The 26,793-nt window shown below is 37.2% G+C and overlaps 1 protein-coding gene across 1 annotated transcript in view; it reads right to left on the bottom strand.

Annotated features, from left to right (window-relative positions):
• The window catches only part of VWA8 (von Willebrand factor A domain containing 8), a 348,433-nt gene that overhangs the window by 79,030 nt on the left and 242,610 nt on the right, over nucleotides 1–26,793 (bottom strand). Inside the window, exons 34-37 of the mRNA XM_065896053.1 lie at nucleotides 26,458–26,612; nucleotides 22,385–22,577; nucleotides 15,128–15,209; nucleotides 11,053–11,257 (exon numbers count right to left, since the gene is read on the bottom strand). Coding sequence (XP_065752125.1) covers nucleotides 11,053–11,257; nucleotides 15,128–15,209; nucleotides 22,385–22,577; nucleotides 26,458–26,612 — 635 coding nt within the window. The remainder of the gene's footprint in view (nucleotides 1–11,052; nucleotides 11,258–15,127; nucleotides 15,210–22,384; nucleotides 22,578–26,457; nucleotides 26,613–26,793) is intronic.

Below are 26,793 nucleotides of genomic sequence, written 5' to 3'. Positions count from 1 at the left end.
TCGTGGAAACAGCTGCATGCCTCCCTTTCTTTGTTCCATATACATTTTAGAGTCAGCTTGTTATCACTATAAAAAAATCCTACTGGGATTCTGGTTGGAACTCTCCAAATTATTATTATGTTGAGAATTCTAATCTGTGAACTCTCCTTTTACTTAAATCTTTGGTTTCTTTCACTAGTGTTTTGTAGTATTCAGCATACATATCCTATACATGCCGTGTTACATTTATACCTAAGTATTTCATTTTTAGGTGGAACTGTTTGTAAATGGTATATATATTTAAAAATTTTGGTTTTTAATCATTAATTGCTAGGATATAGAAATATGATTAATTTTGGACCTTGCTAAACTCACTTATTAGTTGAAAGATTTGGTTTATTTTGGGCATATTTGCTTTTTTTTGGTACATTCTGTGGGATTTTCTAGGTAGGCAATTATGTTGTCTACAAATAGTGACAGTTTTATTTCTTCCTTTCCAATCTGTATACTTTTACTTATTTTTCTTGTTGCTGCACTGGCTAGGACTTTCAGTCTGATGTTGAAAAGGAGTGATGGGTGTATGGGTGTGGTTGTTCCTGCCTTATTCCCAATCTTAGGGGGTAAGCACTGTCTTTCACCATCAAATATGTTGCTAGCTATAGGGCTTTTGCAGATGCCTTTTGTTAGGCTGAAGAAGTTCTCTTCTATTTCTAGTTTGCTGAGGGTACCCACTTCCTTTTCAGATGGCCTTGAGTCAAGACCAGGAGACTCTGGAGGAAAAAGAGAAACACATCTAGTTCAATGGTAGTTCAAATTCTGGTCTTCCTCAATCCATGTGCTATCACTTCTTTTTCAGAGACCTCAAATAGTTGCTCAATGTATCCTGTCCGGATTTTATTGCTGAATTCAGTGGAAAAGACAGGATAAGTGTGTGTTTACTCCATCTTATTCATAACTAGTACTCTTGAGTCATTTCAAAGTGAAATAAGGAAAATTAACCAGTTTCTTCAGTTCTATTAAAAAATATGTATTTTTTAAAGTGTCTAGGATCCAAAGATGAGTTAAATGAAATCTTTGTTTCATGGCTACTCTTATTCCTCTTATTTAACTGGTGAGTTCCCACTTGTTATTATTCTAAACCAATTTTTAATTTTTATCAAAGTAATAAATGTAAATAGTTTAATAAGCCAAAGAGTACTACAAGATGTATAACAAAAACAGCAACCTCGAGCTCCACCATCTTCACCCCCCAATTCCCACTCCCCAAAGGTAGCCAGCCACTTCAACTCTGCTTACTATGTCTCCTGCTACTTACCTTCATATTTCTAAATAATATTCTTATATTCTCTTTATATTTAAGTTTCAGACATTATCTATTGACTTCCTACTATGAAGGATAAGGATTATTTCACCCATCTTACCGAGAACATACATGACTCATGTTCCCTCCCCTTATCATCCTAATAGAGTGCCATCATAAACTTGAGTTAAATCAGTATTAATTGTTTACTTTATTATTACTATTATATGGTACTATATTACTATATGCAATAATATATGTTACTATATATTACTATATATTTCTAATTATACATATTACTATATAGTTATATATACTATCACATACTATTATTGTATATAATTTTTCATTTTTCCCACTAATATGTACTCTTTACTAATTCTTAGCTTTACTTTATTTATCTCTCACTAACTGTTCCCCAAATTCTCCAGCAGAGCTGTAAAATTCTCTCAGTATAGTTATTCTATCACATTACCAGCTCCTTTTTTTCCCCTCAAGACATCTATTCTTTCTGGAACCCTGTTTTCCCACTTTGCTTTGGAGTAGTTGTTTTCAGGCACAGCTGTTATTCTAGAACATCCTTTCATGATCATGCTGGGAATTACCTTTGCCTCTTCCCTGGCTAAGACCACTCTTTCCACCCTTTCTTCTTCTTTCTTGATTTATTCCCTCCTTTTGTATAAAGAATGAAAGTTTTTTGAGATTTGCATGTTTAATAATGTTTTTAGTCTACCGTCACATTTGATTAATAGCTTGGCTGGGTATAAAATTCTCGGTTGGAAATAATTTTCCCTTTAGCTTCCAATGCTGCTGTGGAGAAGCCTAATGCTATTAGGATTTATAGTACATTTTATATAACCTGTTTCCCACTTCCCTCAACTTAGAAGCTTTCAGCTTTGTCTCTTTACCCACAGGGTTCTAAAATTTCAAGTGAATATACTTTGGGGTGTATGCGTGAGGGTGTGTGTTTTCCAGTTATTAAATAGAACATCTGTCCTGTAGTTTAGTGAAATTTTCTTAAATTACTTTTTGGGTCATTTCCTGCCCTTTCGTTTTCTCTTTCTGGAATTCTTATTAGTCAGATAAGACTTATCTTCTCTCTTCTATTTTCAATTTCTTTGTCTTTTGGGAGAGTTCCCTAATGTCCAATCCCTTTTATTAATTTATTTCTGCTACTACTTTTTAATTTCCAAGAGATCTTTCTTAATCTTTGAAGGTTACTATGTTAAAATAGCACGATGTTTCTGTTTTATAATATTTTCTCTTACCTCTCTGAGAATATCAATTATCACTTTGTGAAATGCTTTTCTGCTTTCTGTATCATCTCTATTTCTCTGTTCATTTGTTTTGGTTTCCATCTTTTATATAAGAGGCTATCCATTAATATTTAAGAATAAGGCATTAAAAAGTAGATTGAAATTTTTGTTTTTTGTTTTTGCATAAAGTAGGGCTTGCCAACAAGTGGGTCTTCTTGTAAGACTAGTAGGGAGAAATTTCCAAATGTCAGCATCAGAAAGGCTTTTCTCTAGAGTCACAGATGTAGAAAACAAACTTATGGTTACTGGGGGTAGGGGGAGGTAGGAATAAATTGGGAGATTGGGATTGACATATACACACTACTATATAGATAACTAATAAGGACCTACTGTATAGCACAGGGAACTCTACTCAGTACTCTGTAATGGCTTATATGGGAAAAGAATCTAAAAAAGAGTGGATATATGTGTATTTATTTTGGGGTTTTTTTGTTGTTGTTTTTGTTTTTTTGCGGTACATGGGCCTCTCACTGTTGTGGCCTCTCCCGTTGCGGAGCACAGGCTCCGGACATGCAGGCTCAGCGGCCATGGCTCACGGGTCCAGCCGCTCCGCAGCATGTGGGATCTTCCCGGACCGGGGCACGAACCCGTGTCCCCTGCATTGGCAGGCGGACTCTCAACCACTGCGCCAGCAGGGAAGCCTGATATATGTGTATTTATAAGTGATTCACTTTGCTGTACACCTGAAACTAACACAACATTGTAAATCAACTATACTCAAATAAAAATTTAAAAAAAATCACTTGATAGGATACAAGCTTTCCTATGGATAAGCATTGTACTAATTTTAATGTAATTTTGTATGTTAGTACATTTTTACTTATCTCCTTATAAACTTAATGTATCTCAAAAATGATTGTTTCATCCTACAGACTGTATTATTTGTGTATATCGACTCAAAATGATAAGCAAACAAATAAAAAAATATTTTCCTTAAAAAAAAAAAGTGAAAAAAAGAAAGGCTTTTCTCTTGGGCATGTCAGTTTCCAGAAAGGATTTTCCCAATCTCCTGCTTAAGGGATATAAATACGGATGCCAGCTTCATGAGATCTAAATAAGGAAAGCAGACTTTCACTTTATCTTCTTGTTGGCTATATGGTCTCACTCCTGTCTTAAACTGTGCAGATCTCCATTGTGGCTCCCGTCTCTTGCAAGGGTAGAGGAGAGCCGGCTGCCCAGGTGCATAAGATGGAGGAGAAAATCTGTATTTCTAAATGGCCTCTATAGGGGCTTTCAACTAATCTGCCAATTTTCAGTGCTGCCCTGTACTCTAACCTTCTTTGGAACATGGTGTCTTCAAGTCCTGATGCTTTATGGGCTTCCACAGAGTAAAGCTTGCGTCTCCCCCCTGGAGGAATTTTAGGGTTTTAGTTCTCTCCAGTCACTAACTTGGTCATCACCTACACGTGTATTTTTTAATCCTCCAAAGTGTTGTTGCATCTCTAATTCTCTTTGTCCTTGTGTTTTTGTACCTTTTTTGATCCTTTATTGTTTTCTTACTGGGATTTTGGTAAGAGGCAAAACTAAACCTGTATTCGATTTGTCAGGAGTCTCTTTCCCCTTCTGTAAAAACCAGATTCAGGTATTATTTTATCTTAAAACCACTTCCAAAGATAGAGTTAAGTATTCTTTGCTGTCCTCCAGTCCCTTAATCACGCTTCCATCACTTTCTTCACCACACTGCACCATAGTTTATTTGGTTATAGTGCTCCTTGACTGTAAGTTCCCTGGGTCTGTATCTGTCTCTTATTTATTTCTTTATCCTAGTGAGTCTAGGTGATCAATGACTGTTAATTAAATAAATAAATGTAAGAATGGGTGGAACTATTAAAAGGGAGAGGTTAGAGATGGCACTTGTGGCCTGACCTTGTAAGGAAACAGAAAATAAAAAGAGAGACAGGGGCTTCCCTGGTGGCGCAGTGGTTGAGAGTCCGCCTGCCGATGCAGGGGGCGCGGGTTCGTGCCCCGGTCTGGGAAGATCCCACGTGCCGCGGAGCGGCTGGGCCCGTGAGCCATGGCCGCCGAGCCTGCGCATCCGGAGCCTGTGCTCCGCAGCGGGAAAGGCCACAGAAGTGAGAGGCCCGCGTACCACAAAAAAAAAAAAAAAAAAAAAAAAAAGAGAGAGACATTTTTAGAATGTTATAGAGACAAAAGAACACGGTATACAGAAAAACTAGGAAAGACAGCTCCAAATTTGGCTTGCTCTTTACCGTTCTCAGGACTCAGGCTAAAGATGATGCATATTTCACTGTGTGTTTTTTGGTCCTGTTCTCATTTGTCTTTTGAATAAGGCTAAACACTATAATCCTCGGCTGACAATTGTCCTATCATTGAGTTCCTGCTTTTCTTCAAGCTGACAAGTTTAAGCCCAGACCATTTTTTCAATTCCTTTTTTGGGCCTGACAAAACTTTTCCTAAACAGGATTATAAGCAAAGCTCACTCTCAACACTAAGACAGATGATGAATTATGTAACTCACTGGGTCATGATGCAATATGAGGTGTTTGGGTAACACTGCTTCCTTTTAATTTGGTTTTGTTTCCATGTAAGTGTTAAAGAATTCTGTAGCCCAATATTCCCTAACTTCTGAGTTTCTAAGTTTTATTTGTTTACTAAATACTTTGTGCCAAGTATGAATGCATTTCATTCTTAAGACAACTTGTAAAGTACAAGGGTATCGTCTTTATATTATGACTGGAAAGTGAAAATTAGAAAGAATGAGTAATTTGCCGAAGATCACTTAAAAAGTGGTACGTGGATTTGAACCTAGGTTTGACCACTTAAAATTTCATGCTCTTAAACAATAGGCTATACCACTTATAAATAAAATTACAATTTTCTCTATAAATATAACAGCAAGGTTTTATTTCTATAGCCATTGTGATGTGTTGATTATACATAACTATATACATAATGAGCTTAGAACCACAAAAATTCTAGAGCCATTGACTGTCAACATATTCATTGCATTTGATATCTCAATTTATAACTGATATATTACAGAATTAATTTGTTTTCCTTATACTTTAAATAAATATTACTAAGATTACTTCTTTACTTGCTGATTATATTGTCAAGCAGTATGCAATGAGGATATAGTATATAAAATAATGATCTTAAGGTCTGTCATGAGAGAAAAGAGTTGAAATATTTCTGCCGCTGATGATTTGAAAAGCAATTACCTAAGTTTAGGCCTTTTCTAAAATGTAAAAGCTAAATGATATTTCTATTTTTAATATTACTTTAAAACTAATACCCATGATTTTCATAATTTTTATGGTTATCTTTTTTGTTGGATATGCACAAAAGTTTAATGAAAACTCATGGCCTCTTTAAACTCATAAACTTGTTGATTTGCTTGTCTTGGGAAGGTGGTTGCTGATTTAATTTTAGTTACATTTAGCAATTACTGACATATTTGTGATCCAATGGAAGCATTTCTTCTGGAGGAATGTAAAACTCGACGTGGCAATTTCCTTCTGAAAGAGTTTATAGGAAAGGAGGCCCTTATGCACGTACCCATGAGTGTTATCCCACTTGAGTATAGACTTCTCTCCAATTCTTTGCTCAAACTGAATTCTTTGTTCAAGAAGAGCATTGCTAATCTGTAATTGGGACAACTGTAGGCTTCCACATCTCCCAGAGATATCATGACACCAGCTTATCTGTGTTCTCAGTACCTCTTTCCCTTTTCTTTTGCCTTTCTCTCTTCTTAACCACATTTCCATTGTCTTATTTCTGAAGGACCGTGCAGTCTGGTAACTGTCATAATTCTCCTTGGGGAGTTAGTTAAAGGCTTAATCAAGCCAGGGGCATGCTGGAAGCGGATTGTACTAGTTTGCGAGAGATGCTTGCTAAATATTCAGAGACTTTGTGAGTAGATTGTTAACCTCTGGTAGCTTTAAATCAGCCACGGAGGGAGTATTTACATCTTGAAAACTGGCAAACATTGTAAACTGCCCCCCACCTGCCAGAGAGCTGGGCTGTCAGCACACTACCGGGTAGTACACTCTCCAGGGGATCTTGCATTTTCATTAGGTAAGCCTGAAAACCTTATTCAAAGTCTAGATTCAAAATGAATTTCTATGGTTGGGATTTCTCTAACAGCAATAAACAAAGGAAAAAATCATTAGAGGCATTGCCCAAGTGTTACCACATAGGCAAACAGCTAGACCATCTTGATGAAAACCACTTCTACCGATATATCACTAAGAGATATGGTGGGAAATTATAAACATAAACTTTAAGAAGTATTGCCTTTCTGGGCCAAGGAAGATTCCCAAAGATGTATGTACATATAAGAGTCCTATAAAATGTGTATCACTCTATAACAATGAGCCACTTAATCAGACCGTTAAGTGTTTTCAGAATTGCTGACCGAAGCTAAGAGTGAAGTACAAGAGTGAACTATGCTCCTTAAGAAGAACAAAGAATTGCAAACTTTCACAGAAGACCTGGAGATAATGTAGCTTGTAGAGTCAAAAGCTAAATTTACTAATAGAGTACCAATTAAATAATCTTGTGGTTTCTAAAACTGGAAATGGGCCTTAACATTCTTAAAAAATCGTAAGCGTTGGATGTGTAGTTAAAAAAAAGGCTAGGCCTAGTTACCAAAGTACAGCAAATGACATTTTCTCATATTCCTAGAATATCGTCTTTGAAAGATTAGAGGTGTTTAGTATAGACTGGTTATCTTTTCTATGTATTTCTGTCTATGCCTCTCTCTATTTTCAATATTTACCGTATCTACTGTGTACCAGGCACTATCTTAAGTGTAAGGACCGATAAGTTCCAGTCCCACACTGTTTCAAAGATTCTGTCAGGTTTTAAAGTATACAGTTAAGGAAGTATTATTCAAAGGCCTCGAAGAGATTCTACGAGTAATATATGAAGGATTTAGTTTCTGATTAGCTTATTGTAGTCAGACAATAGCATTTGAAAACTGTAATCTTTTAGCCTTTTTGCTCCCACAAGAGGAGTCACCAGGAGCTTTTTAGAGAAGATGATTTGATTTCTGAGGAAAACTGTGGTGTAGCGTTCTTTGGAGGAATCTAAATGTAACTAAATAAAAATATGAAAACTATGCTTTATAGAGAACACTATAAAACCTAGTCAGAAAAATTTTTGCTTATAATTAACCTGTGCTTCTGAAAATATTGAGTCTAAAAGTAGTAACTATGAATTCTTAATAATGGGTTCTTAGACTACAGTTATAGTGATACTTTGAGTTTGTTGTTACAGTCGTTTACTATAAGAAAAACACATGTTCCTATCAAAGCATGTAAAATTAATGAACACATTTTATATGAAGCTCAAAAAGTACTCTCTTGGGCTTCCCTGGTGGCGCAGTGGTTGAGAGTCCGCCTGCCGATGCAGGGGACTCGGGTTCGTGCCCAGGTCCGGGAGGATCTCACATGCCGCGGAGCAGCTGGGCCCGTGAGCCATGGCCGCTGGGCCTGCGCTCCGCAACGGGAGAGGCGGCAATAGTGAGAGGCCCGCGTACCAAAAAACAACAACAACAACAACAAAACTCTCTTGCAAGCTGTACTCATTAAAGAAAACTATCAATGAATACATTAAACAAAAACAAAAATTCAAAGCAACAATGGCTTCAAAGCTAATACCTCAAGAAGGCTGAAATGTAGCAAAGTCATAAAGGATAGGGATAAAACATGTGACTGACAGAGTTTATCTAAAGATAAAACAGTTCTTTTGACACCAGGCAAAGGGATCAGGGAAAGATGGGGGTCAATAAGTGGTGAATGGCATGGCAGATTTTCTGCCGGGCCTTCACTGTTGACCTAAAGGATCATCTCACGACCAATAGGAACCGCTGAAGAGGCTTGTATAAACCTCCCCTAACAGCAGGTCTGAGGCTGCCTCAAACTACTGGAGTGTAAACCAGGCCTTTTAATTTCTATGATGTAAAGTAAGTTCATTTGGCCACTAGATGGAGATCAGGTTACTCTGCCATTGACAGGGAAGCTGCTGGCAGTCAGCAAGCGATAAGTATGGTACTGAGAACCTATTCTCTTTTCTCAGTACTTCTATGGAAGGTATTTTCCAAGAGCCCAGATCAGCAGCAAACCAATGTTGAATAAAGGGGCCATAAATGAGGAGTAGGTTGAGGGACTGATTAGGAAGGTAGCTGTAAAAGACACATTTTTGCTTGTTATTACCATTGCTCCTGGAATGATTCATATTTAGATTTGGTTGTACAAACTACTTGTAAATAGTAACATAAGCTGGTCTAAATAAAAGCAATTAAGTATGCTGTCTCATTATTTACCAAGCAGTGAGAAGGAAGAGGAGAGATGTGACCAAAAATGACAACACCGGCAGATTATTTCGACAATGAATTCTGTTTGTTTAGACATAAAGATATATGCTCATAATTTGCTTCTCAGCTTGAGTATGTGTGTAAGTGTATATTTTCAATATCAACAAAATGGATCCAGGAACATCAGAGATGGAAGGAGAATGTTAGATAACATTCTAACTTTCTAATCTTACAAATGGAACTATCATTCAATTCTGAATTATGTAACTTTATTACTGAATAAGTCATTTCTATTATAGCTGCACTTTGAACTGGAGACATAAAGTTATCCATTTCCTAGAAAATGTTTGGTTTGTAGAAGGATCAGATACTGCCTTGTATAATATAGCAGAGTATTTTGATTATTTTTGAGATGTTAGATACTATATTTCTGTCCATTTCTAACTTAGAAACTATATATATTCATCCAATACTTATTCAGTTACAACTGATAAACTGAGACAGTTAAAAGAATTCCATTTGTTGTCAAAAAGCTTCAATTTTGTATATATGAGTATAAACAAGCATATTTGTCTACTGTGTACCAATCATCATGCTAAGAGCTGGAGATACAACGATGTACAACAGAGGCAGGAAAGTCACTGGGAAGAGGAGAGTTACACGGTTAAAACACAAATAGGGGTTAATTTTTGTACCAGTGAAGACCCGTTATCAAAATCATGAGTGACACTCCTTTTAAAAGTTCTGTTGTGAAAGATAAACTTAATTGTTATAACCTTGTTATAACACATGAGAAATTGAAATAAAATATAAGAAATTCAAACACAATAGTATTTACTATTAGGCATCAATTACTGTAATGAAAAGAGGAGCTTAATTCAAAGGGAGAAGAAACTAATCTTCAGAATAATGAAAGAAGCATAATTAACCATAGTTAATTAATTTTTTTAGTTAATTAACCATAGTTAATTAATTAATTTTCTAATTACTGTTATGGATAGTGACCAACATTCAGTCTGTTACTGTGATAGATCCACTGCACTTAATGACATGCTAATTTTAGAGTAATACATTTGTTTTAGCTTAATTAAATTAATATACTCATACCCTTTCAAAAGGATTTGGGGCTGCTGGCCTATATTGGTTTGCGATTTTCAAAATATTCCTATAATCTAAGAATATGTATTATTCATTTACAAATACACATACACACACACACACACACACACACACACACACACACACACACACACACATATATATTTCTCCTGTAAGGAACATCACAAAAATAACCACAGAAAATAGTAATTATTAATCAGATATCAATGGAGTAGTTTGTAGAAATTTCTTATCTTGTTAACTGGTTCTTTACAGAGCAACACACTTGGCAGGAACCTACCTTTCTTTTTGCTGGATAAAAATGAAATGTAAACAAAGAAGCTTTCCTCTGAAGGTTAAAATAAATAAATAACAAATACAATAAATCCTTTTATAATACGGTTTAGTATTTATGGGTACACAGCGTTCCTCACTGCTCACACTAGTTCCAGACAGCAACTAGATTAGCTGGTGACTGAGCCATTTCTGGAGCTGTGGAGCTTCCTCCCTCTGTGGTGGCCTCTTCCCATATTTCTTGCTAGTGCAGGGTTGGGTCTACTTATTATGACTGCTAAACTTCCATTCTCTGGAAATAAGGAGGTTGGTAAAAACACATCTCTATTGGATGCATAATTCTTCTTATCTTCTCTAGTCTAAACGTTTTGGCCTTATACTAATGTGCTGCGTTTTAGATGCTCAGTATTTCTGTTTCCTTGGTAGCATGGGGCGATGCTGACGACAATGGCAGAAGTGAGAACAGATGCAAAGGTGGTGCTGGAAACTGATTAATGCTTAAGGTTAAAAAATAAAAGTTGATGATTGTATTTGCATGTTGTGAGGTGAGGAACCTATATATTTAAGCACTGACAGACAAAAAAGGCACATTTTTACTTTTTAACTATCTAGAAGGATAGATCTGTCTTTTTCTGTTATGAGTCCCAAAATTATTTTAGCTATTTAAGTAAACTACATTTGAGTCACTGGGCCGGGAGTTTCCACGACTGTGGCATTTGCAACTAAATGAATGAATTTATAACTGAATGTGTACCCTTAAGAGGTAAGGTCAATTCAAATGGTACCTGCATAAGTCTGTCACCTTCTTGTCCAATCATGTTTCTCCATTCCATGAGTGACCGCTGCAGATGTTCCAGTCCAGTTTCCCAAAGCCGGATGCGACCTCCCATGTCAACAGTGACAACGCCACCTTTGCCCCACTCAGCCAGCAGTGCATCTGTGTCCGAGATAGTAGATAGCCACGTGGTATATGGTGAGAGAGAGTCTGATCTGCAAAAGAAATCAGTGTTCAACCAGTGAAGTCCAGGTAATGAAGTTAGTTTAACCTGATTTAGGTTCATTAAACTTCCTACAAAGAATTCTCATAGTTAAACAACACGGACCTACTGTACAGCACAGGGAACTATACTCAATATCTTGTAATAACCTATAATGGAAAAGAATCTGAAAAAGAATATATATATATGTATACGTGAATCACTTTGCTTACATTTGAAACTAACGCAACATTGTAAATTAACTATACTTCAGTAAGAAAAGTAATGCTTTAAAAAAACATTCTAATACTAAGCACAATTAAAAGATAAGATACCAACAGATCCACATGTAAGGAAAAAATACATAGTTATTTACTGGTTATTTACATATTCCTGTATTTGTAGATCCTGGATGACGTTAGCATTCACTGTCAGGAAGAAAGAAACTCTACACCAACTGACACCTCACATAACCTCAGCGCTGGACACACTCCTTAGGGGTCTAAGGTCAGTGCTGAAACTAATGTCTTGTTTATGTGCTTTAATTGCATTTATATTTAATATTTTGCCTTTTCTAACTTAGAAAGTTATAAGGATTTATAATAAAGAATTTATATATTTCTTGTATTATATATTTCATACATATACCTATTTCTGATATTATATATCAGAAATAGTCATTTCTAGGAATGCAACTTTCACCTATAAGAGTCAACTGCACTCTTCCTTTACCTCAGTATAGCTTTCACTACACAAAAGGAACACAGATTATAAATTCTAATTACCAGTGTTGGCTCTCTAAATACATCTGATATTTTCTGTATGAAATAAATGGTCTAAAGGGATGATCTAATAGATAATAAAAACATAATACACTATCAATGCAGATTTGTTAAAACCACAAAACTACTACATAGTGGGTAAATTCTTATAATATACTAAAGAATAAGTCAAGGCGACTTTAGCCTTTTTATCAGTCTGCCTTAGTAGATACTAAACACAGAGTGACAAAGCCAGCCGTTGTGGAACATGGAAGTCTTAGAAAATGTTTATATGAAGAGAACAAAAACAGTAGGATGGAAGAAGCGTTTCAGAACTACTTTACAGTACTAGAAGGACTCAACGAAGATAACATTTGATATAATACAGGATTCATCTCATGGTGCTCTCTCAAAAAATATTTGCCTTAGGAAAAGAATTAGTAGGTACAGATGGTGAAGTGAAAGGCTACTCAAGAGTAATGAAATTTCTCCACCTATGATGTTTTAAAATTCTGCCACAAGTGCTCAATATGTATGATTCTGTTGAGCACAGTACCTACTGGCTGCTTACTTAACTCTCCACCATGAAACTTTAAAATTTACAGGGGCAATTTCTTCAGTATGTCAAAAATGTGCTCGAAGATATCACACATTTACTACAACTTGCACACCAGGTCTAGAATCTCTTCTTCACCTTTTTAAAGAAAAGGCACATTCCCTTTATATATAACAACAAAGTCTTTAAGGAATACATAGAATTATAGTAGAATGAAGCCCAGATTTATATACTCCTGTATATCAGAGCTAAGTAGTATCATTTTACAAATGCAAATAAAACAAAAATTTGAGGAATAATACTCACATTTTACTGAGAGTGAAAGTGATGTATTCATTTTGGCCCTGCAGTCACATATAGTTTTACTGTGTTTTCTATTATTGGAAGTTAGCCATCAAATGGAAAATTCCTGCTATCTAGCAAAATACTAAATTTAAGCAACCAGCAACAAAACTGAAATCCAGATGGGTTGTTCCCTTGGATTACATATATGCCAAAAACAGCAATAGTTAATCTCAAGAGAAACTCAGGATATACTGATAATGAACAGACTCTAAACCACATGGCATCTGAAATATGGCAAGTCCAAATTGAGATGTTCTGTAAATGTAAAATACATACTGGGTTTCAAAGATGCAGAAGAAAAAAGGAATGTCAAGTATTATTAAAATGTTTATATTAAATACATTTCAAAACAGTAATACTTTAAATATAATGGGTTAAATAAAACACTATTAAAGGTAATTTCACCTGTCTCTTTTTTTACTTTTCTAATGTGACTACTAAGAACATAAAATTACATATATGGCTGACATTCTATTTCTATTGGACAGCACAGCACTAAATGAATGAAGTATGGTGATCAGCTGGCACTGGCTGAATATATATAGCTGCCCTTCCAGATGTTACTTCTATGGCAGGTATAACATATGGTTCATACAGAAAGTTAATAGAGAAAAGCACTGAAATAAAAAGCTAGGGTCAATTAGGGAGAAATTAAGAGAAATATTGAAAAAAATCATCATGCTTTAGAAATGTAAAAAAAAAAGTTGTTCTTTTCTTTTGCTACTTGAACTAATAGTATGTGTGTTTTTTTTTTTTTCTGCGGTACGCGCGGGTCTCTCACTGTTGCGGCCTCTCCCGTTGCAGAGCACAGGCTCCGGACACGCAGGCTCAGCGGCCATGGCTCACGGGCCCAGCCGCTCCGTGGCACGTGGGATCTTCCCGGACTGGGGCATGAACCCGCACCCCCTGCATCGGCAGGCGGGCTCTCAACCACTGCGCCACCAGGGAAGCCCTAATAGTATGTTTTAATGAACATACAATGGAATAAGAAATTCCCCCAAATGACGAAAAGCTATTTTTCATTAAACTGACACATTAAGATGTTCCAAGAAGACATTCTTATATACGTTGGAACAAGTAAATCTATTTCTTTGGATAATACTTTTATTCTTCATATTTCTCGAACCTGACTAAAAGGTCCTAAGAAATGACACCGTGTTTCTGAGTTATTTTGTACTGTCATGCTGAGCAATTTTCTTCTGGGAGTTGGAGGCGTGGGTCAACAGGAGGTCTGGTGATGTCTGGGTGACTGACAGGTGTAGCTGGCCTTTCTCTGACATTGGAAGCCTCTCCAGGCTCCTTTCCCCAGGATTTTGGGTGAGCCTTTAACCACTGTGTTGTGAGGCCTCAGTTGCCTGTGAGGGAGTACATGTTAGGAGGGGATGTACATCAATCTATACAAAAGCAGGCACACGCTTAGGTTGAGAAAGGGAGATCAGGCATGGATGCATCCAGAAAGGGATGGGCTACAGGTGAGGACACATGTGTCTGTCAAGGGAGAGATGGAGCATCATTGCTTCTCCTTTTATGCCCTTAGTCTAGTTAGTTTGAATGCTTTGCTTCCACTGGTGAACAGTAATAAAAGCAGCCAGTGGTAACGAGTTCCATTCCAAATCTCTGGAATCCGTCGGCTACTGTATAGCCTTCACAATGGTAGATGCTCAGTTACGTATTTAAAAACAATATTAAACCAATGCTATTTAAATTCCTTTGACATCTTGAATACATTTACCTCAGAAAATTAATATACGGAGTTAATAAATATGAAAAGTTTTGCTGTACTAAAAAATGCTGTTTCAAAAAAATTTATCATTAGGACAGATCAAAAAGGAAAAATGAAGGCTTGAAGGCTGTTAGACTTATACCAAGGTAACATTTGAACATTTTTCCAAAATGAAAATAAAAATGGCAGTAAAGAATGCAGAACAGGGACTTCCCTGGCAGTCCAGTGGTTAAGACACTGTGCTTCCACTGCAGGGGGCATGGGTTTGATCCCTGGTCAGGGAACTAAGATCCCACATGCCGTGCGGCATGGCCAAAAAAAAAAAAAAAAAAGGAATGCAGGACAGCAAGATATAAACCAACTGTAATTGAAAAAAACAAAAAAGAGCTTGCTATTTAAGGAAGCAAAAAGCACACATTTGTTCAGAGTACACGATAAGAATTCACTCATTTTTTTAATCTGACACACAAGCTAAGAACAAAGGTGAAAACAGATTACCCAGGAATAGGGATGTATCGGAGTCTCTTTGATTGGAGATCAGTGACTTCTATATAACCAGCTGTTTGTGGAGGGATAACATCTGCAAACAAGTCAAGACATGAGCCGAGGGTTAAATCACTGCATGATACAAAAATAGGACCTAAAGAAAGCATGGATGCTGCTAAAAGTGGAATGAAGTTTAGAGCGTAGAGCAGAACTCTGGGACCCACTTGACAAGGTCCTGGGCTGGCCAGTTCCAGCCTTGAGGCTAGACTCTCAGAATTATGTTTTTGTCAGGGAACTACAGAGACTGTGAAATAGATGCATGTTAGTGATTCTTTACTGTCAAGAGCATTACCTAAATTCCTTTCATTTTCTTTGACAGCTTCCCCAAATGGGTCAATGTTTTATTTTAGCACTTACAGTTTATTTGAAAATATTTCATCATTTGAATTCTCTTTTTCCTTCCCAGGAAATCACAACAACGACGGTATAACACAGTGGAATCAGCACCTACTTTGAAACTGGACTGGCCTGGTAGAAAATCCTGGCTCTGATACTTCCTAACTATGTTTTACGCTGGCCAAGTTAGTTCTCTGAGACCTGCCTTCACCATTTGTAAAATGGGGATAATGACCGCATCTGAGCATCATAAACATTATTTGCACCCAATTAGTAGTTGCTCCACCCACAGTGGCTGTTATTATTAGGACCATTCAAGACAGGAAAAGGTGAGGTGAGGACTGAGCAGTGGGTCGAGGACTCTGGGTCACGAAGAATATGAAAAGGCAGGGAAGGAGAGGCTGATGAGATATGGGGGAACAGAGTCCTCAACTCCAATTCTAGAGTTGTTTCCCAGCAAATTCCAGGCGTTTATTGACTTTTTCCCCAAAGCCCTGAGTACCACCACCATGCTCATCATCACCAGCTGCCACCACTGTGTCAGTAACACTGCATCAGGAACACTGCTTAGTCTTTGTAGATAGTGTTTTTAACACTGACAACAACAAAGACCTTGGATTCCTGTTTGAGAGACGAGGAAGTAGAGACTTAACAGAGGTGGTATAATAATGGGACTTGCCTGGAGAGTGATAGATAGAGAAGGCTCTCAAAACCAGGCCTTTCTTCCGGCTTTAAGATCTCTGCTCTGCCCACCGCTCCACAAAGATCCTACCTGAGCTGACCGTATGGCAACAATTTAAAAATGCCTTATTTTACAAAATCTTGGCCACCAATGTCTCTTTAAAAAAAAAAAATCCCCCTACAAAGAACCCATACTCTTAAAGAATTTTGTCTGTTGTCTACCTCTTATTATAATTTCTGATTAGAATGAGATATCCGGAATGTCCACATTGAATTTATCCAATGTAGTTTACAAAAAATAAGAAACTTGGCATTTTAATTTCATGTTTGCAGCTGAAGTTTTTTGAGTAGGCCATCTGAAAACCTCAATATATCTCTTATTTATTCAACAAACGTGATCGAGCTTACTTTGCACCAGACACTATACGAAGCATTGGGGATACACAGGAAAGAGATGTGTGTGGTTCTTGCCTTGTCTGAGGAGCCCACAGCATAAAGAGGAAAGCTCCTTTTTTTTTTTTTTTTTAAATCATTGTGAGCCTTTAGGGACTTCGAAAGGATTCTAGGGTGGGAATCACAGCCCTGGGGCCAGGTATGAGCTGCAGAGCTAGGCACGGAGTGATCCCAGAGGGCAAAAGGGGGCAGGAGGAAGGGAAAGTGATGTCCACGGACAGCAGAGAGTAAGGAAAGAGAGTTACTATGGTAACCCGACCACCCAGCTGAATTGGCCATCCTCAGATAGTCATTTGTATAAAGCCAACATGCTTATCGTAAGTCATGCACCGCCTGCATTGGAAACGTTGCCTGGGATATAAGGTCAGTCTTGGACAAAGTTTTGCACCATATATCATTTTTGACAGTTCCTGCGGCTAGCACCTAACTGAAGTGGGTTGAGTTACTTATAGACCCTGGTTCTTTGCCAAAAATGACGAGTTATTGAAGCGGTTGGGATGACTAGTGCTGCCTAGCTAGCCAGCTGCATCTGGCCTGCCACTTAGACGCATTCTCCTTTTCACAAGTAGTAGTATTAGGCTGAGCTACCGCCACCAGTGCTTTTAGACTGCCTGAGAAAGCAAAGTAAGCCAACATATTTCAAGTATCTTTCTTTCTACAGATTTCTTACTTTCTTTTTTTTTTTCAATGTGCAAGTTAATTCCATGGCATAAAGAGGATGAGAAAATGCAATAATGGCTGTGTTTATTTCAGGAAGGAGAAAGCAAGAATTTTATTCCTTGTGCTAAAACATATTTTCACGTATCAGAAAAGGCAATTTGTGGCTATAAAGCACTTTAAGGGTGGTGGTAGTGATGGTGGTAATGGTAAGGCTTGAAAAATAATCAGAATTGATGTTTCCGGATTTGAAAATACATCAGCTCAGAATACATGATTGAATTAAGGAAGTGAAAACCGTGGCCAGATTCCCCTCCAAACTTAGCCAAATCCTTGTCTATCCATTTTAAATGTTTCAAAACTGTAGAGAGGATGGAGGTTCAGTAAATTTCCATTACAGTTATAATCCAGGTGGATTTCGAAGAGAGGTATAAATTATATTTCAGGATTAGTTCACTAATGATTAAAGGGAAGTCACTGCTGCAGCATTTGGTGTGCGGTTCCCATATAGAGTGGGGACAGCTTAGACGCACACTGCCAAGGTTAGGAGGGGGTATAAAAACCGTCAGACAAAGTAACCAAGAGCATTTTCCGGGGGAAGATGAAATTATATAAAAAACTCACTCCTTCAAGCAATGTAATTTGATGTACTTCTGTTAACTAGTAGGTTAAATGCACTTCTGTGTTCACTGATTAAAAGAGTGATGTGTGCCCTGAGATTGTGCTGATACCAAATCTTTGAATTTACTCAAAGTTCAGAAAACAGTACACTGCTTTCAATCAAGAGTCATTATTTTGTATTTAAAGAGCTGAGGCCTGTGATTTAAAGTAAAAAAAAAAAAAGCTAACATTTAACTAGAAGGAAAATGATTGGAAGAAAGAAGTAAATTTCTCCCCCTCTGCATTAACCACAATTTATGCCATCTCTGTAAAAGCCACCAGGAGAGTAGCCTTTACAATCGCTATTGATTTCTTTAATAAAAGGCTGATGTGCATTAGTTCCTGACTAATCAGGTGGTGGGATTCTATTTACTTTAAAAAGATTAATTTAGCTTGAATTATCATTAGAGGTCTATAGGCACATAGATTAAAGAGTCAAACAGACGGAAGGAAAAAATCATCAGCCTTGACTTTCCTCCTTTCACCCCTCATGTTCTGCTCCCAGAGATGCTTTCAACTTTTTAAAGCTGTTTCTTTGGTATTCACCTTCATCCTTATGGTGCTGTCTTCATGTTTTAGTTTTAGGCATTATTCATTGACTTCTCACCATGTAAGATGAGAGTTTAACTCTTTTCACATACCCCTCCCCCTGCCTACCACCTCATTTTTCCCATCCCCCAGTACATTTATATGAAAATTTTTCATTAGATTAACATCCAGCACTTATGTTGTTATGATTATATAAATGCTCTTTACAGCGAGCTATGTCTTATCATAGCATTATTGCTTTTTCTTTTCATGGAGTTAATAATCATGCTTTGTTGTTGGTTTACTTTTTTACATACCTAGCACAAATTCATCCTCGAAGTTTTCCCTATGTCAAAATTTCTTAATGTGTTCAAATAGTTGGGTTTATCGACTTCGCTTTCTTGGAGGCATCTCTCCTGAAATCTTCTCAACTTTTCTAATCCTAACTGGTTGATCCCTAGGCCTGTGCACAGCTAGCATCCTGAGATCTCCCTTTACCATTCTCTTAGGATTTTTTTTTTTTTTTTTTTACAGCCCACATTTAAAAAATTATTCCTGGGCTTCCATGGTGGTGCAGTGGTTAAGAATCTGCCTGCCAATGCAGGGGACACAGGTTCGAGCCCTGGTCCAGGAAGATCCCCCATGCCGCAGAGCAACTAAGCCCATACACCTAGAGCCCGTGCTCTGCAACAAGAGAAGCCACCGCAATAAGAAGCCCACGCACCGCAATGAAGAGTAGCCCCTGCTCGCCGCAACTAGAGAAAGCCTGTGCGCAGCAATGAAGACCCAGTGCAGCCAAAAATAAATAAATAAATGTATTAAAAAAAATTATTCCTTTGTGTCAGACACTAACCTAAGCACTTTGTATACATTTGGAATATTTAAGAAATATTACCTTAAAAAATGAGGGTAAATAAAACTCCTAGCAACCAAGAGAAAAATGGCAAAAATATATAAACAGGCAATTTTCAGAAGAGTAAATCACAACATATAAAAAGATACTCAAACTTACTAGAAATCAGAGACGTGCACAATAAAAGGTCTGACCTTTGCAAGAGAAGATGGGATGGAGAGCAGCCTCATCTTTTATGCTGCTGGAACAATAACTTTGGGTAACAATTTGGTAATTTCACTCTTAGATATATACCCTACAGACTCCCCACATATACACAAGGAGACTGGTACAAGAATACTTGTAATAGCAAAAAATTGTAAAGAACGTAAACGTGTACCAATAGAGAACAGATGAATAAACTGGCTGTGCTGTATGTACAGCAGTGAAAATGAATGAAGTGTGGATGATGACAAAGATTCTCTGCTTTATCAAGAGAGTCTGGTATTAGTGAAAGGATAGACACATACTGTGTTGGCCAAAAAGTTCGTTTGGGTTTTTCCGTATCATCTTATGGAAGGTGTTATGGAAAAGCCCGAATGAACTTTTTGGCCAACACAATATAGATTAATGGAACACAAACAAAAATCCATAAACAGACTCACATATGTGGTCAGTTGATTTTCTGCAGAGGTCCAAAGACAACTGAATAGAAAAAGGACAATCTTTTCAGCAAATGTTACTGGAACAATTGACTATCCCCATGCAAAACAATGGGTCTCAACTACACTCTGTGCCATATAAGAAAATTAACTCAAAGTGGAGTACAAATCTAAGTGTAAAATCTAGAAATATGATATTTCTAGAAGAAAACATAAGAGATTTGGCCCTTCACCAAAATGGGAGAAAATGTTTGGAAAGCATGTATCCGATACTGGACTTATATCTAGAATATATAAAGAATACTCAAAAATCATTAAAAAGAAAGCAAGTAATCCAATTCAGAAAGTGGGAAAAGATTTGAAGAGACAGTTTCACTAAAGAAGATAGATATGAAAAGATGCTCAACATCATTTGGCACTAGGGAAAATGCAAATTAAAATCATAATGAGCTATCACTACACACCTGCTAGAATGGTGAAAAACTGACAATACCAAGCACTGAAAAGGTGGCAGAGCAACTGGAACTTTCACCATTGCTGACAGGAATGCAAAATGGTATTGCTCTTCTGGAAACCAGTTGGACAGTTTTATCATATGACATAAAAATGCCATTCCTACGTATTTACCCAAGTGAAGCAAAAACTTATGTTCACTTAAAAATCTGTGCAAACATGTTCATAGCTGCCTCATTAATTATTGCCCAGAACTGGAAACTATAAAGATATCTATCAACTTGTGAATGGATAAGCAAACTGTGGTATATCCACGCAATGGACTACTAGTCAGCCATAAAGAGGAACAAACAACTGGTACACACAACATATATGATTCTCAAATATATAATATTAAGTGAAAGACGCCAGACTCAAAAGACCACATCATGTGTGATTCCATTTATATGACATTCTGGAAAAGGCAAATCAATAAGGACAGAAATCAGATCAGTGGGGGTCTGGGGGAAGGCAGAGGGCTTGATGGCAGAGTGGCACAGGGGAGGTTTTTGGGGAGATGGAACTGTTCTCTGTCAGTTATGGTGATGGTTACACAACTGTATGTATTTGTCAAACTCACAGCACCATACACTAAAAAGGATGAATTTTACTCTGTGTAACTGGTCCCTAATAAGAACAAATGAGAACAAAAAAATACTTAAATAACAACACTCTGTCTGATGTGTGGAGAATCGGGGGTGGGGGAGGAATGGAAGAGGGAACTCTGTCAGAGGGCTACTGCAGCATTCCAGTTCAAGATGGTGGTGATTTGGATGTTGGCAACTCAACTGTAGACAAGTGGGTGGATGTAAGGTATATTAAGGCTGTATCAAAAGGACATGCCGATTGATGATGATGTGGAGGATGAGGGAGAAGTATCGGGGCTGACCCACTGGTCTCTGGGTGGATGAAGGTGCACTGAATCCTGGTATAGAATTTCTTGTAACTCCTGGAGTGCTCTGTAACGCCTCTGTACCTTTCTCATGGGGTTTTCTCTTCCTGGAACAATTCCTTCATTCGATTCCCTCTCATTCATCTTTCAAGAGTCAGCTCGGAATCACAAGCCTGGGCTGTAAGCTTCTCCTTTGTGTTTATATATCACCTTGTGAATATGCCTATAGCACTGCACTGCAATTGTTGGTGTATTCACCTGCCTCTTCTACCATAAAAAACATTCTAAGGAAATGGTGATTTATTTGGAAGGAACTACTTCTAACATTATCATATAACCAGGACTTTTCAAACCCAGCAACAGATTATTATAATGTGTTTAGTATTATATTTATGAAGTCCACACTAATATAATGAATGTAAACACGGGACAATATTACTACCACTATGATGCAAATAATAATCAGTGGCTCGATGATCAAAAATTTTCATAATTATCCTTTATGATGAAAGCCAGTGTGGCTCAGTAAGCGTAGCTGTGGCCTTGGGTTGGAAGACTTTGGTGCAAATCTGGGCTCTGCTGACCACTGCTGGGGAGAACCCCAGCAAGTTACTTTACCTCTCTGTCAGTGTCCCTGCATATAAACTTGAGAGTACGTTAATGATAGAAGGGGAATTTGACAATTAAATGAATTTATACAAGGAAAAGTGATCAGCACAGGACCTGGCGTAAGATATGCAGTAATAAACATAAGTTGACTTTCAGAGCACTGGTAAGTGAATCAGGCTGCATAGGTCCCTGGCCTTTAGACACAGGAGTTTAAGGCAAAAGAATTAAACTCCTATGAGAAGTTTAGTGAAACCCTTCTGAGCACATATAGGTCTTTTTAGCTACTAAACCCCGTTAAAATTATTCATATTCATAAATATAAAATGATAATGATAAGTTAAATATCCCTACCAAAACCAAACTACCTTTGACTAGCTTGATAAAATAGGAATTGGTAAGTTTCTTACCTTTTGGGTAGATATCTTTCAGAGGGACTTCTCCTGGGGGTAAAATCCTGACTATCTGATTAGTATCCAAAAGCGTCACACAATTGCTCTGCTTTGGAGTTCCAATTTTCTTCTTTCCTCCATAGAATGTATCAGTGACCCTTGATTTATGCAAAGATGTTGGCCTTTTCCAAGAATAAACTTCACTAGGTGACTAAAAAAAAAAGGAGAGAAATTCAAGCACTGAAGTATTATAAACTACATTCACAACTTTTACAATGCAGTCCTTTAAGCAGATACCAGTGGTAAACTTATATTTCACAAATGTAAGAAAATCAAATTATTCCTTAACCTTTTTGAATTTGGTACAGAAGATAGCTGCTTCATCAATAATCATAATTTTCAGACAAGTGTGAAATATGCAACACATTTTTTATCTTGAAATGAATTATAGCTAAAAAGAGGGAATATAACAATACAGGTGATTTAAGTAACCATAAATAAATAACTATACTATAGCATCCACTATCTGGCATAAGGAATAGTATTACCAGTATTTCTCAAGCCCCTGGAAGGCCCCTTTTCAATCACATCTCTTTCATATTCCCTAGACTTCAATTCTTCTGAAATTTTGTGTTATTTTTTTCTCTTGCTTTACTTAAAATTTTTACCACATATCTATTTATCCTTCTCTACTCCAAGATCACAGATATTCTCCTATGTATTTGTTAAACATTTTGAAGTTTTGCCTTTCACATTTAGTTCCTTAACCCCTCAGGAGTTTATTTCTGTGAGTGGTATGGGGCAGGGCTCCATGCTTATCTTTTTTTCACATGGATAGCTAATTGTTCAAATATCATTAACCTTTGCCCACTGATCAGCACTGTTATCAGAAAAGTTTCATGTACGTAGGCAGCTGTTTCTGGGCATTCCATTCTGTTCTACTGTATATTTTTCTACCCCTAGGCCAATATCACGTGGTCTTAGTTACTAAAGCTTTATAATACGCCTTGAAATTTAGTAGGGCAAGTACCTCTGCTTTTTTTTTTTTTTTTGCGGTACGCGGGCCTCTCACTGCTGTGGCCTCTCCCGTTGCGGACCAACAGGCTCCGGACGCGCAGGCTCAGTGGCCATGGCTCACGGGCCCAGCCGCTCCGCGGCATGTGGGATCTTCCCTGACCGGGGCACGAACCCGTGTCCCCTGAATCGGCAGGCGGACTCTCAACCACTGCGCCACCAGGGAAGCCCTACCTCTTCTTTTTCTTCTTGGTTCTTCTTCAGAAATGTCTTGGTTATTGTTTGCCCTTGCTCTTCCATAAACATGTGCGAGAGTTGCATTTGCATTGCATCCTTGTCAGTACTTGGTATTGTCAGTATTTAATTTTTTTTTTTAAGCCACTCTAATAGGCAATAGTAGTATCTCATCGTGGTTTTATTTTGCATTTCCCTAATGACTAATGATGTTGAACATCTTTTCATGTACTTAATTACCATCCATATATCCTCTTTGGTAAAGAGTCTGTTCAAGTCTTTTGCCCATTTTTTTTTTATACATTTACCTCCGATTTTATTTCTATATCTACTTAAATACATTGAAAACCATGAGTTCACCCAGATACACACAATTCCAATCCAACCACTATAGGACTCACTCTAGTTTTCTTTCCTTCTGTATCTGTAACTCCCTTCTTTAACAGTGAGAAACCTAGACGTCATTACCCTTCATATACTTACTTTTTGGCTCAGTTCCACTGTATATGACTCATCTCCCATCTCCACCACTAACTTTCCCTTCCAGGCCAATGCCCTCCTCAGTCTGCTTGGCCCGAGAGTCCACACTGAGCTATGCGCATGTATCAACAAACTCTTCACCTTACTTGGGTTCCCACATCCCACACCAGGCTGCCCCTTCATGGGGTGCAATCTTCATCCTGGCTGGACTTGATTCCCAATCACCAGTTGTTACTCCCTCCCACACCACAGATATCTTGCTCACCTGCTCGGCCTCTGACCTCTGACACCTCATAATGGGCCACTCTGCCCATTTTTTATACTGGATTATTTTCTTACTCTTGAGTTTTAAGAAATCTTTATATATTTTGGATACAAGTCCTTTGTTGGAAATGTGATTTGCCAATATCTTCTCCCAGCCTGTAGACTGTCCTTTCATTCTCTTAACAGTGTCTTTTTTACAGAATGGAGGTTTTTAATTTTGAGGAAAGTCAAGGTATTAAAAAAAATTTCTAATGGATCATGTCTAAGACGCTCAGAACAATGTTTAGTAGAAGTGGTGGTAGTGGGTATCCTTGTCTTACTCTTGATATCGAAACGAATGCTTTTAACGTTTCACTATTGAGGATTCACTATGATACTTGCTGTCGGTTTTTGTAGCCATCTGGTAGTAGGTTAAGAGAGTTATAATAAGATCATAATAATTTAGGTGCCTTTGATAATGCTATAAAAAGTTAATAAGAGATGACATGCCCTTTTGTTAATAGTTTTGTGAAGAATCAAAAGAAATTCACATAAAGTCAGAAAGGCACTGTAGTATATAGTAGAAAGGATATGCGTTTGAGGGTCAGTCACCCTTGAGCACAAATCCCAGATCCCTTATTCAATACCTTTGTGGCCTGGGGGATATATCCTCTCTGTTTTTGTTTCTTTATCTATAAAACCTTGTGCAATTGTTGTAAAACTTAATTATCATGTATGAAATGGTTTAGAATAGTAGAGTGCTTGACTTGTGTTGGGGTCTAAAAAATATGACTGCTCTCATAAAATGCTGAAGGGCCGTCTAACTGAATGATCTAATCTATCATTAAACAAAGATTCATGAACATCTCCGATATGGTGGGAGATAAATACGGAGATGCAGCTTTTAATTTAACAAGGTCACTAGTCCTACAGTCTACAAAGGACTTCTAGAGGGTCAATATAAACATTACCTTATACTCAGCTTTCTTACCTTTTTATAGTGACATTATATTTCTATACGCATTTCTTCAATCAAAAGATCAATTTTTAAAACAGTTCCGCCTTCAGAAAAGTAGCTCCAGCATTTTCTCTACTGAGAGCAGCAAGCATTGTAGAAGGCATATTAAACATAACTCTTTCATTTAATCAAGGCTGCCGTAGATGCTGTATTCCAACAGCATGTTTCATTTTCAGATATATAATCCACAGCAAATGTTTTTTACTTGATAATTAAGAAGACATATGGCAAAGTCCTAAGCCACACATTATCCATCGGGTTTTGGATTTCAAAAGTCTTATACCCTGAAGTACTCATCATTCATTAATTACATTAACGTTTTGAGGTGACTCTATCATCCCACCTAAAAGCTACAAAGGAAATTATGAAAATTAAATGTGTAATCAAAACACATGGAGTTAAATCTAAGGTTATTAGATGGCAACTTGGGCTGAAATAACCTTTATATTTCATGTTCTCACATTTCCATCAGGGGAAGATGGTACCTAGTTTCACCTAAAGTCAATTACGAAGAGCCTCTTCTTTACAGATAATAGTAAATAACAGCAGAAGGATCCATTTAAAAGCAAATTAAATTGAGGCCACCAGCATTTATAGTATAATCTGGATGCAGCAAAGATATAAATCAGAGCAAAACTCAGTGGAAAGTGAACTGGTGTTCATGAATGTTGAAAATTTTAACCTACAGTAATGAGACTCCAACATATTTCACTTTAAAAAATTCTAGAAGAAATATTATTTTGTTAGTCTCAAATTGTCCCTCTTGAAAGATGACATGAGCACACATTAAGACAGCATGATATAAAATCACTGTCAGTAGGTTAAGTATTTACCTGTCACATGAACTCCCATGTATGGAGAATACTGGTTTTCCTTTACTAAATTATATAATTGCACTACAATGTATATGTTAATTTTTAACAAGCAATGAACCCATATAGAATGAATTTTTTAATGACTGGTCTGGAAAACAGAAGGTTGATCTGAAATGTTTACCAGAAAATTATTACGTTTTTAATTACCCCTCAAATAGGCTTATAGAGTATAGGCCAACATGGGAGGAAGAAATAGTTATTCAATCATTTAAGAAATTTATGCTTACCATGAGATCTGGGAAACCAACAACGACTGTAGCATAACTATTCTCATCTGAGAGAATTCGGTTAGGAGAGGCAATCTTTTGTCCCACAGCTGAACTCAGATTTTCAGATGATAGTTGATGACTTGAAATTTTATGAGGTATGCTGAAGTCTGTTTCTAAAAAGTGTCAGAGAAACGTTAAACACCATATGTCCCTAAAATGCTCCAGGAATTAATTTTTGCAAGATTCATTCTCACCAACTCAAACAGAAAAGCACAAATCAAAAAAGAGAAAACGCTTTCAATTACACTCATGGCTTTTTGTCTGAGAAAACTCAGTTTCACAGTCATGGCATCT

Source organism: Phocoena phocoena, chromosome 18 (genome assembly GCF_963924675.1).
Source record: "Phocoena phocoena chromosome 18, mPhoPho1.1, whole genome shotgun sequence".
In the NCBI taxonomy this organism is placed as follows: Eukaryota; Metazoa; Chordata; class Mammalia; order Artiodactyla; family Phocoenidae; genus Phocoena; species Phocoena phocoena.
The sequence above is the reverse complement of the archived record's forward strand: the minus strand, read 5'-3'. Positions and strand labels throughout refer to the sequence as shown.